Genomic DNA, 12,831 nt, shown 5'->3' on the forward strand with positions numbered 1-12,831 from the left:
CCAAGATAAGAACAGGCAACAAAGGAAGTAGGTACCTGAAAAGGACTGAGTCGGCCCACAAATTCCAAGGTTCAGGATGTGGGCCAAGGCCCATTTCGCCCCCACTTGGCCCAATTAGTTTTGCCTGCTTGTCCGCATGAACTGAATGGTCAGCTAAAAAAGTTATGATACATGGCAATCAGTAACTTCGCCACCTCATCTAACCAATGGGAAAATTGAAGCCACCTAAACGCAACATTAGAATGGAATGCAATTTCGACTAAAATATTCAACCACTCTTCCCCCATCTAGAAGAATGATCGAGTCTAAAACGGAGGCTGACCCATTAATTTTCAGATATTTTATTAAAACACATCTTCAAAAAAAAAAACTCCCTGGTTGAATTAATTTGCAACGGAAGAAATGGCACTCTATTTGAAAATTTATCAAAATCTTTTAGAATCATATTTCAAGATTTTCAAATCACTCCCCCCAACACAATCTTCCCTTTGTGCTGCTTTCATATGAAGTGAATTCCCCAAGTACCTGTTGACAATTTAAAAGTTTGAAAATCTAACCTACCCTTATAATTTCTATAGAACAAAAATAAAATCAATTAAACGTTCCCCATAATACAATCAACTACATAAAAGAAAAAACAAGTGAATAAACTTTGGTACATACTAATAAATAAAAAAGCTATACTCCTTATTTTACGAGGTCAATCTCGACCAAAATAAAAATATAAATAGGATCTATAGGTTCGATAAAATTTAATAGGATAGTATATTATATGAACCATACGAGAAAAGAGTTCATATCTACAAACCATTTTTCTTTCCCATATTAAAGTTTATATCTTACAAAGAAAATATTCCACCGCCAGAAATTCCTTGATCAATAACCATCAAGAGGGTGAGGCAGGTACCAAACTAATAAACTAAGTTCGATCCATTTTGGAGATGGTGAGAACTAGAAAACATAAAGTAGGCTTTCGTCATGCTTGTGTAATAAGAAACGCTAAATGACAATGAATAGCTTTACCTTTACCAACCAAAATTTACAAATTTTTATCATTCACTTGTAGTTGTTAGGTGCACGACTTCCATCTACTTGACTGAAAATGTATCCCTTTTGAAGTCTAGTCTCGCCAACAATCCTAAATCCAGAAGCCCCGTTTTTTTTTTAAATTTTTCATACATAAATTGCATGTGTTCACACGTGCATACAAGTATAAAGAAAAACATAATGTGTGACTTGCCCATAAAGACGTTACCTCATTGCTTCCCTTTTTGTGGTCAACAAACTCCGCAACATATTTATTCGCCTTCCTTTTCTTCATTCAAGTAACATACTGGCAATTCTAGCTTGGTCTATTGGAATTGCTTCTCTATCAATCTTGCCTGTCTTCTGTTCAAAAGTGAGGCAAGAAAGAAAGGGGGGGTCAGAGAAGATCATTAGAATGGAGGTGGCAGCACCATCGCCAAGCATGGATTACCATTTCCATGGAGGTAGATCTACGATCTCGACTGTTCCAATTACAACTAAAGTTTTTGGAAATTACTTCTACAGCGCACCCTCTAGTCCAATGCATGTGTCTGAGTTTTATAGGGGCTTTGATGAGTTGCAATCTTCCCAAATGGATGAACCAGAAATGGAGGATGACGATTTTGCATTTGATATTTGCCAACAGTTGGAGGCAACCACACTCTCAGCCGACGAGCTATTTGATGATGGCAAAATCCGACCACTAGAGACACCACCACAATCACCAATATCTCAACAAAATAAAATCTTTCAGAATGCGTACTCTACAGAAAGGAGGAAAGATCCAACAGAAACGATAAATGAGAAAACAGAAAGGAAAAAGGAACAGAAGAGAGGGAGAGGAAGAAACCCAGCCTTGTCGTCCTCAGCTTCCCGAAGAGCGGTGAGGTCGCTCTCTCCTGATAGAGTTTCTTCATCTCAATGGGATGAGAAACAGCCTTTACAAAACAACGTTGGACAGCTGAGGTTGACTCCAGGATCTCCTTCTGCTACTGGTACCAATTCCACCTCGTCTAAGGGTAATAGAAGATGGAGACTAAAGGACCTGTTCCGGAGTGCATCTGAAGGACGAGGAACTGGAAAAGATCCTCTAAGGAAATATTCAACCGTATACAAGAAACAAGAAGATTTTAAGAATACGAGCTTCAAGTCTAACAATAGCAGAAATGGACCAGTTTCAATCTATGAGCCACATTTTTCATTGAGTAAAGCAGCATCAGAGGACAAGAAGAAGACTTTCCTGCCCTACAAGGGGATTTTGGGAGGACTCCTCTTCAATCCAGCATCCCATATGCATACCAACTTTAGGTCCTCCCGCTGATGGATCCAGGATTAATCCATCTTTAGTGCAATTTCCGATTTATTTTTTTTCAAATTTCATTCGTTTCTTCAACATCTAGAAAGAAACCACATTGACCAAAATTGAGTCATTTTTACTTTTTGATGTGCCATTCAACAGCATACCAAATGCTCGAATGGAAGAAAAATTCTCGATAATAACAATATTCTATTGAATGGTTAAGGCAAATATACACATATACATATATCTGACCCAGTCCATTTGCTTTGAACTGATTTGATCTCCAGGACAACAACATGGAATTCAATTAATCTTCTAATGATTTTTGATGCATTCCTAACTATGATAACATTCGAACTCCATATAGAAAAAGTAAAATGAAACAAATTAAAAGTTGACCAAAGATGCATAATGTACCTAGGCTGCCATCTTATTATCGATTTCACCGGGGAATTTCCCAAAATTGGCAGTAGAAAACTATTTTAGTAATGGTTGATTATTTGACCAAATATGCTTACTTTCTCCCGATCAAGAACCTTATGTTGCTTCTTCCATTACTACGTTGTTTGTAGGAGATCATTAGGCTGTACATCATTCCTAGACCCGCAGTCTCAAACAAGGATAAGATGTTCATGAGCAAGTTCTAGATGAGCATTCGAATCGTCAAGGGACTGTATCCAATCCAATAATATCATGACTTATCACCAAAAGATAGGTGGACAACTAAAGGCGGTTTTCTGGAGCATGGACATTGCTTGTAGACTTATTGTCGGCAGAGTACCGATGAACATTTAATTTCATGTATTGACTAAGGTAACTCGGTTCCAACTTTTGGACAGACCACCTCCATTACTGATTCGTTATGGTCAAGCTTCTTCACCAACGTTCTCTATTGCCCAGTTGTACAGAAACAAGACGAGACCTAGGAGTGTAATTAACTACTCCAACAATTAATAAAAACACTGCAGACAAATACAGGAGATGTGGAATTTTAAACAGGGAAGCTGGATAAGCAGAAAAGCGTATCAACTAAATGAACAAAAGGCTCATACCATACCTATTCGCCTTGGCAGCAATTCATTCTACTTTCTATATTTTGTAACTGAAGCTTGTCACTGGGAAAGACTGCAAGAAAAAGGCTACTTCCACAAAGACTTCCTTAGTCCCCCAAACTTCCACCAAAGAACCAGAGAAACTCAAGGCAAGTGGCACCCATAGAAATAACTTTAAAGTGTATCTACTAAATGAACAAAAAGCTCATACCATATGTAAATTTTTACGCATGCTCGAAGAAGGCTGTTGACACTAAGCAGGGCAAGAATGGCTGAAAGGGTGTAGCATAATAACTTTGGAAAGAAGGACATAAAAGTGATAGGATGCACGAGGAAGTTGGTAGGCACAAAATTTGTGAGGTAGGAAGGAGAGTAGTCAGCTGTTAGGGGCTTCCAACTTTCGTTTGAAAACAAAGTTTGATTTGATTGACAGTTCTGTAACTCCTCCCCGTAATTCAAAACAAGTAATTGATTTGCTTCTCTAACCCTACCAAAAGACAGGTTAAATTTTAAACATGAATACTATATACAAAGCTTTCAAAGAAATTTCCACAACCAAAGGGAATACATAGAAGGGACAAATAGAATAATACCCCGACTTATCAAAGTATTATGCATATAATAAAAAAGAAAATTGTAGTTTCACAAAATTGTAATCATAATGAAAATGTTTATATCCAATAAAACTATCCTTCAAAAGATTGGAGATAAAGCAATAAAACCCATCAAAGACATCCATCATGGTTTGAAGCGATTCCAAACTTCTATCGTATCGACATCAGAGTAAATAAATGGACTTGTAGCAAGAAAGCCAACACAATCCAAATAAATTTACATGACCCCAACTAGTCTGCAAGATCACAGAGTTACAAATAAAATAAAATAAAATGAGAAAGTAAAAAATAAATAAATAAAAAGAGCACTTAATCTAGATGATTTTGTCAAAACACGTAGGTAACATTACATAAATTCCATCACGTGTTATTTGGGAGCTAGCGCATTCCTCAACCACAATAGCGTTGAAGCCAAATTTCAAATTTTGCAAAATGCATACAATTTATAACTTGAAATAGGTGATTATTGGTACCTAAAAAGAATTGTAATAAATCTTTGTTTTAGAAGATGGGGTCATTCTATTCATGATCCCAAAGAAAGCTTGGGAGATACGGCTCTAAAATAGTTAACGATACTATGAAGGAGAGGTTGTAAAAGCCAGGAAGATCTTTACAATCATGTGACACGTATGTGACATGAAGCTACATGCAGAAATTTTGAAATGGCTCCCTCAACCAGATGGAAAAAGAAATTCTAGACCAACCAAAGTTACTCCAAATGCTGAGTTTCAGTTAATTACAGAAGATCTCAAAAAATTTATTTCATGCAAGTCACAAAGTAGAAGGTTTCCAAACATACATACCAGCATGTGAGATCCTTAGTGAAAGTTATCGATTTTGATTGGGTTAATATCGTCAGCAACTTGGAAGTGACCTACTGATCGTGCAAAGAACATCATTTGTTGTTCCAGGGTAAATTTAATATTTTCTGCCTGTATTAAATACACAAACTTAGCATTCTATACCTCAATGCCAAAACTCTTCAAGTATCACTCAAAAGATGCAGTAGCATGTACCTTGCGGAAACCATGTTGTTCTCCTTCATACTCAACTAGAGCAACAGGCAAGCCCTTATCCTTCAGTGCATTATATATCTTACGAGATTGATTAGGTAGTACGACCTGGAAATTCAATACAAAGTGTAAAACCCATCAAACCAGAGGCCTTCATTACCATGAAGAAATAAATTCCATCACCATAATGTTTCATGCTTTACGTCAACGTTATTAGGAGAAAAAGAAAAGATTCATCAGCATACTTTGTCCTCCAATCCCTGGAATAGGATTATGGGGCAAGAAATTTTGTCAACAAAGTTGATTGGTGACCTGTCGAAGTAATCTTTTTCATTCCCTGCAGTCCATTATAATTGGATCAGAGTTCAAATTTTTCAAATGAGAAGGCAGTTAAATACGAGATTCTTTATTTGTTTCTTTAACTCACCAACGAGATTGTCAATATAGTGAGATTCAAACTTGTGTGTATCTGCTCTCAACAAGCGTAAGTCAGCTATCTATTCAAAGATCATGGGAACTACAATCAATCAACTGTTGCACAGTATATAGTTTCAAATTTTAGCAAACATAAATATATATGTGTGACAAGATTCAAACCCGTGTGCGGGCCGAAACACATGGTTATTACTGATACCCGATAACCACTCTGGCAAGTCCATCGGATCATAAATATATGAGCTATGACCAAAAGGAAAGGGCTAAATGAACAAGTATCCATATAATCATTGGGACAAAAAAATATATAACATCAACATAATTGGAAAAGTAGTGGGTCGTAGAAAATCAACAGTTGGAATCTCTCTTCTTAAACAATAAAATCACCAGCAAACCGTTGTAGCTAAACTTCTATAAGTACCAGATGCTTCCATTACTTGGTTTTGGCAATGGGCGACTAAGTTAAAATTTAAAATCATATCGTACTACACCATAGGCTTTAATTTTTGTTTCAATGCAGGCAGTAGCAGTATAACGGAACACTGTTCGACAACAAACAAAATGAGCATTATTTATATCATAAATTTTGGTCTGAGATACCATATTAGCATAAGACTAGACACTCACCCCATACAAGGAAGCTCCTGCCTTAAACGTATCCCTAAAAGCAAGAGCAGCTAAGGTGGTATATCCCCCAGCAGAGCCCCCTGTTATGCATAACCGTTCTCCATCAACCTTTCCAGAGTCCACCTGGAGAAAACAATATCATTTGCTATTACTCAAGGTTAGAAAGGTGTATCAGTAATTAATCATGAAAACAATAGTTCTAAAGAAAGCAAGATTGTAGGAGGGTGCCACCAAAAATCTTGCACAACTGCAGCAGTCATTGACATCAACAATTCCCCACTGCCTCAAAAGCCTTTCTCGGTACTCTCTCCCATAACCTATATAGCCAAATTATAAACCTTAGTGAATAACTATGTTAACTACGATAATTATTCCTCAATAGAGACTAATTGGCAATTATGAGGCAACTCAGCCATGTACATACACAGAAATTCAGCCATGAAATGGTTGCAAACATACCAGTGCTACCACCATAATTGACATCAACATAACCCCAGCCTCGACTAGTCCAGTATTGAATGCCAGGATTTAAACTTCCACGTGTTTCAGCAGTCGGCCCTCCTGTAGTGAATATCTATCAAATATATATTTTGCAGAAGGAGATATGCCATAACTAGAAATAAATGCCAGTAAGAATTAATTCTAATTTTGCAGCACTTCATTAAGGCCAAGTACGAAACATTCTTTTTCCTGTCTCTTACTAAATAATAACAAATATTTTAAAAGTCCTTTAAAATAAACGGCAAATATTCCAACACCCAACTTAATAGGCAAAACATCTTAAAAAAATTCAGGTTGATGTTTTGAATGATTTCCCCTAACTATGAAAGGTTAATGACCGCGAAATTGAATACCATGACTTTTCAACAACAGTGGAGGCTTTTCATCCTGACTAGCCTGGTATAGAGGATTGGATGGTGGATAAAAGTAAGCATAAGCATTTTGACCGGGAACTTCAGTTGGAAATTCAATGAACTCAGGAAGGCTGAAGTACGACTTATATTTCAAAATATCTGGTGAAGATGACCAGATAATAGTGAAACCTACTACTTCCCAGGTTCTTTCATTTAGGGTCACCTGCATGGGAAAAGTGGGATTGTCAAATGTCAAAGACAGGCAGAAAGTATTGTATCCGAAGTTTTATGACGAGCTTTTGAAATTTTAGCAATATAGAAGGTAAAAGGCAGTGCAAAGAAAATGGAAATCACCATATGGCAGGAAAAAGAAAAACAACCTTGGCAATAGATGATGGATGAAGTGCCGAAGATCCTTCCACATAGATACAATGACTTCCCAGAGCCTGAAAGCACATACATGTTTATCTAATATTAAGAGAATATGACTGGGAAAAAAAAATCCTTAAGACAATTCCAATTAAAATCTCAAAGTATTACAATATTTTCAATATCTGTGAATGGGATATCGAGCAAGGATAGTGAGCTTTGTGCCTCATCCAAAACTCCAAGATATGATCGCCCCTGCTGTCTGCAGGCACCATGGCAGGAAAAGTAGTTGAATATCTTCAAAACTTTAAGAGGAAAAAACGCAGCACAAAGCATACAAATAGGAACTTCTTCAGTCACCTGTAGCTGCAGACTAAGATGTTTCTCCCAACACTTATCCTTAAGAATTCATAAGAGTTTGTGCCAAAAACCCACAAGGGTCGGGAAAACTCAGCGCTTAAAGAATATATTGGAGCCACCTCATTGTTAGCCTCAAACTATTTTCATAATAAGCAAGAGTTAGAAGTGCCATTATCTCCAAGTGGCGATAGTTATATCATGGAACCAGGTAGTTAGCTAAATGCAAAGGATGCCCATATCAATGATCTTTCTAAAGTGCCAAAAACCCCCGTGATGGATTACAAAAGACCTCTCCAACTGAAGAGGGTGGAAAAGCTAGAGTAGTGGAAAAGCCCATATTAAACGATCTGATAATAGAATGGTTATCAAACCTAGTTTTTTCTTCCCATTATTTGCTTGCCTGAGCAATTTCAAAATAACTCTACATGATATGATTAAAGAATCCACCCTACAAAAGTGTATTCACACAAAGTTCACTCAAGGATCTCAGTGTGTTCTCGAGGAAATGTAATATTTGTATTAGAAAGAGTTCATTTATTAATGCATGCACGATTAATCAACTTTAAGCAATCAGAAATAATGAAATAAAAGGAACCATCTTTTTGTCTACTTGATTTGAAAAACAAACTAGACTATGCATGTTTTGTTTTGCAATTGAAACAAAACACAGGTAATAGAAAACGAAAAAAAGAAAACTTTACCCATTTATAGAGATTCCAAAACCCACTTTGTCTATCGGTAATAAAGAATAGTTCTCCTGCACATTCCCAAAATATATAAATAAAAACTAAGATAACCTCAACCATTATGTTCAGCCATGATAGCCAGTTTAAGAAATCCAAGCACAACCCCCTAAAATTGAATCATTTAAGTAAAAGATCCACAGCCCTTCCAAGGCAGGGAAAAAAATCTATGGAGAAGACAATGGCATCATCAGCCATGCATGACATTAACTTGGCCTCATATAGAAGTTTACACATTGTAGCGTATGACACGGAAACACTAGAACCAATCCAAGTAACTAACAGCTTTTTTCAGAAAATTTACTTCCAGCAATCTCGGGCGATGCCAAGAAGCTGACTACAAGTTCCTTGATCATTTCAAAAGCTAATGTACGTACCCTGAGCAGACCACTTTGGTTCAGTAGGAGATTCCACAAGCTTTGGATCACCACCAGCAACACAGACTCGTTTATAGACCTCTCTGCAAGAGCATCAAAAGCACCGATATCATAATCCAGAACTTCAGTTTTAAACCATATCAGATATAAAAACATTATACAATTCAGAATGGCAGAGAGATAACTATCTTCTATTAAGAGAACTATTATTACAAGCATATCAAATTTATTTTCTAGTGGAATTTTAATGCATTCTAACAGAAATTAGAATTGAAAACAAAATTAATATGTGAAATCATATATGACGGGAAAAAGTAACTTTTAACACCCAAAACAAAGAGACGCCTTAGAAGAGTAAGATCAACCAACAAAGGAGGATGGTTCAACTAACCCATTCTCAGAAAGGTAGCCAACCCAGAGCTCTGATTTATCCCAAGGCATGTTAGGATGACCCCATTCAATCCATGCAATCCGTTCCCCTTTAGGATCCACTCGTGGGAAGGCATAGAAATCATTTCCTCCAACTAAGACCTTCGGTTCTGAAAGTCATACCCAAAATTAGCACAAATTACGGTGCTAATTATGTAGTCAATAATTTGAATTCCTCAGAAACACCAATAATGTATGAACTTTCAACAAATTTTGAACGCGCAAGAGAAAATATACGTACCATTAATATCCTTGCCGTCAAGTTCCACTGACACAATTGTGGTGATTGGATTCAAGCTACTTTGACGTCCATCTACCAAAACGAAATAAATTAAGCATGACTATACAAGTGGTCTAAGTAAAAAATTTCAATGATAAAGATGTTGATAACACATAATTCGAGGATTCTTAACACTATACGTAAAAACGTACCTTCCTGGATGGTAATAAAACGATTGAAACGAGAATCAAACACGCCATCTGCATAACTAACTGATCGCCCACCGTAATCGGGAGTTAGTGCTTGCGGAGGCGAACCTGCTTGCGTGAAAACTTAACTTATCAGTCCTTCACATCACATTCTTATTTACAGGGCAGTGAGCAGTCAAAAGAACCAAGTCTAGGACATCCATTCCATCACGTATAATACATAAAAGTCTAGATTAATCGACTGTTAGTTCACCTGAATTTAAAGCTTGCTTGTAAAGTCTTTGGTCCTTGTAATTGGAAAAGACAACGATGTCTCCGGCCACCGTAAATGCACCACCACCGTATTCCTGCGTCGTGTTCCGCACTGAAAACTCCTTTGGAGTTATATCACTAGGCTCATCCCCTGGATTTTCCGATTCCTTAACAAGCACTCCCCTCCTGAACCATTTTAAACGGAATTTCACGAATCTGAATATCTGAACTTATTTGCAACAAAATGTTTCGAGCGATTTTATCATTTCTATGGCTAAAGAGGGGAGTGAATTGATATCGTTACCCGGCCTCGGTGGGGCGTGATTCAAGCCAGATAAGGTGGCCATTGCCGTCGACAGCAGTACCACCAAGTCGTTTGGAGGCACCAGTAACAACGTCAGCAGTAATTGGCGACTTCCAGGAGCCGTACGGCGCAGTGATTTTGGGGAGCTGTTCTACTACCTCTGAGAGGTCTTTGTTGGTGTTAGGCGAAGAAGACATGGATGAAGCCATGGTGTTGTAGGCCCGAAACTTCGTTCCAGTGGAGACTCGGTTGATGGATGCTCTATTTAAGGCGTTGAAATTGGTAATAAACAAAGACGACGGAGCAGAAAAGCGAACAACTCCTAATAGTGCGCACAGACTCATTGAAGCGAGCGACCTTGTTGCCCAGTTAAGCAAACGCGCATGCATAGAGATCATTCGAGGAATACAAACATAGAACCTACCTCGAATTTGTATCTAGAGTTTTTTTTTTTTCCTTCTTTTTTTTGAAGCAACATATTTAAAGTTATTGTTGTATATTGAATAAGTTTTCTAGATAATAGAAGCAATTAAAGCTAAACTCAAATGGACTATAAAACTAACTATTAAACAATATAATTTGTTAAAGTGACTTCGACTCGATAATATTGACATACATTCTTCAGATTGAAGGTTCAATCTCCTATCTATGCATTGTTGTACTAGACAAAACTATTAAACTATATAATTTATTATTCTATACTTTTTTAGTCCATAAAGTTTAGGAATACATATATTTGGGGTCAAATTTAAATTATATTATAATTTTGTAAAATATTTTATGAAAGTGTGGTACTTTTAAAAATATTTAGAATAATATTGTAGTTTTCTAATAGGAAAATTTCACAAAATGACCCAAAAACCAAAAACTTTTCTATGGATGACCTTTTCCTAAAAACTTATCTATGACCAAGCTTTTGTCCATGTGGAATACAAATTTTACCCCTAATTTAAAAAAACTCTTTAGATGTCATTACGAAGGATTGTTCACACTTTTTGCTTATCTCTCTCATTGTGCGATTTTGCTGTCAGGTTTCTCCTATTTTCTCTCCCGCCTCTCATCTTCATCTGAGCGTTTGGCCACCTTTTCGTCGGTTGTTTCTATGCATTTTCCACCGTTATCGTGATCTGAAAGGTATGTGACTCTTCTCCTTGAATGCATGTTGATTCGAGCTTTAACAGTTTAAGGTTCGTGCCTACCTTTTGTTAAATGATCTCTCACCTTTTGTTCAACAATCTCTTAACTTTTGTTAAATGATCATGTATTCATTCATAATTGATTGTTTAGATAAGCCTAGGCGAGCGTTTAGTATTTTCTAAACGATCGGTTAGAGAAACTTAAACGATCATTAGATAAATATGTTGATAGAGTTAGCATGCAATTAGCGGAAGCAATTAAGATCTTAAGCACTCTAATTTCATCAATTTTAGCAACTAAGCAAGCATGTTCATAAACTAAAAATAGGGTTTTGAAGATATACATTTGAAGAACTCTTCAATTTTTAAATTCAGCCTTAATCTTCACTCCAAAATGTTGTAGACCACCACTTGATCTTCCCTACTATCCTCTAAGACCTTAGTTTGGAATGTGGGATCCAAAATGAGTTGAATTTAAGGGAATTTTGGAGAAGAAAAATGATTTTGGTGTACATGTATGAAGAACTCTTCTTCAACCCCAAAATCTCAGAAAAATTCATGTTCCATCTCAATTTCTCAGTTGACAGATATTGAAGCTATTCCATTTCAACATGCAATACACCTTTTCCTCTAAGCTTAACACCAAACACATAGAGGATAATGGAATTGAAGGTGGATACTGGTGGAAAAGTCCATGGGAAAATTGTACGGATGACCCAATTTTAGGGTCCAAAATGTCAAATAACCCATTTTTAAAAAATAATGTCAATTGACCCTCTGCTTACGTCATCATAGGAATAGATTACAAAAATGCCCCTCTAGTCTATAGCACTCAACTCAAACTCAACGGTCATCCCCCTCCACTAAAAATTAGGGGAAAAAAATTGTTGTACGTGCAAGTGTCGTTCATCTCGCTCTGCAAAACCATCACTATCATAACCGAAGTTCTCTATTGGGTTAGTGAATTTAATTTTTGTCTTCCATGTTTAGGGTCTGTTTAGGTGGTATTGTTTGATCGGTCTTTTATTTTGGGTTTCAATGTGTTCTGCATTTGTTGAGGACGAAGAAGATGTAGTTAGATGACAAGTTAGTGGACGATTTTTGCGAGAGCGAGATGTGCGAGAGCGATTCGAGCTAAAGCGAGATGTGCTAGAGCAATTCGAGCTAAAGCGAGATGTGCTAGAGCAATTCGAGCTAAAGCGAGATGTGCTAGAACGATTCGAGCTAAAGCGAGATGTGCTAGAGCGATTCGAACGAAAGCGAGATGTGCTAGAATGATTCGAGCAATCGAAAGCGAGATGTGCTAGAACGATTCGAGCGAAAGCGAGATGTGCTAGAGCGATTCGAGCGAAAGCGAGATAAGCTAGAGCGAGATGAGTGAGATAAGCGAGACTAGCGAGAGATAGCGAGATTAGTGAGACTTTTACAGTATATTTTGTTAGTGATTTTTTAGTACGGACCTATTAACTGATAAATTGAATGTTCATTGAACAATACAGGAGTAATTTAAG

The 12,831-nt window shown here is 37.0% G+C and overlaps 2 protein-coding genes across 7 annotated transcripts; one reads left to right on the forward strand and one right to left on the reverse strand.

Moving 5' to 3' along the window:
• Window positions 1-1,000: 1,000 nt before the first annotated feature.
• On the reverse strand, window positions 1,001-10,635 carry LOC120085177. Of its 6 annotated transcripts, none has more exons than XR_005483841.1 (22): window positions 10,185-10,633; window positions 9,882-10,066; window positions 9,632-9,736; window positions 9,441-9,512; window positions 9,162-9,309; window positions 8,771-8,853; window positions 8,352-8,407; window positions 7,651-7,787; window positions 7,462-7,552; window positions 7,302-7,367; window positions 6,922-7,144; window positions 6,527-6,628; window positions 6,299-6,384; window positions 6,068-6,190; window positions 5,433-5,502; window positions 5,251-5,342; window positions 5,009-5,113; window positions 4,796-4,924; window positions 3,384-3,865; window positions 2,744-3,288; window positions 1,256-2,422; window positions 1,001-1,138 (listed from the first exon to the last, which is right to left on the reverse strand). XR_005483841.1 is itself a non-coding variant. In XM_039041066.1 (19 exons), exons 1-18 carry the CDS (start codon window positions 10,580-10,582, stop codon window positions 4,811-4,813), a joined length of 2,256 nt encoding a protein of 751 aa, XP_038896994.1. In that variant the 5' UTR covers window positions 10,583-10,633; the 3' UTR covers window positions 3,954-4,228; window positions 4,796-4,810. The 6 variants fall into 6 exon arrangements, 1 of the variants encoding a protein (XP_038896994.1); XR_005483842.1 differs by having other exon boundaries at window positions 1,256-1,389; window positions 1,478-3,288; XR_005483840.1 differs by having other exon boundaries at window positions 1,256-3,288.
• LOC120084962 lies at window positions 1,442-2,347 on the forward strand. The gene has a single exon (XM_039040773.1). The coding sequence runs from the start codon at window positions 1,442-1,444 to the stop codon at window positions 2,345-2,347; it is 906 nt and encodes a 301-aa protein (XP_038896701.1).
• Window positions 10,636-12,831: the final 2,196 nt, after the last annotated feature.

Source organism: Benincasa hispida, chromosome 9 (assembly GCF_009727055.1).
Source record: "Benincasa hispida cultivar B227 chromosome 9, ASM972705v1, whole genome shotgun sequence".
NCBI classification, from domain to species: Eukaryota; Viridiplantae; Streptophyta; class Magnoliopsida; order Cucurbitales; family Cucurbitaceae; genus Benincasa; species Benincasa hispida.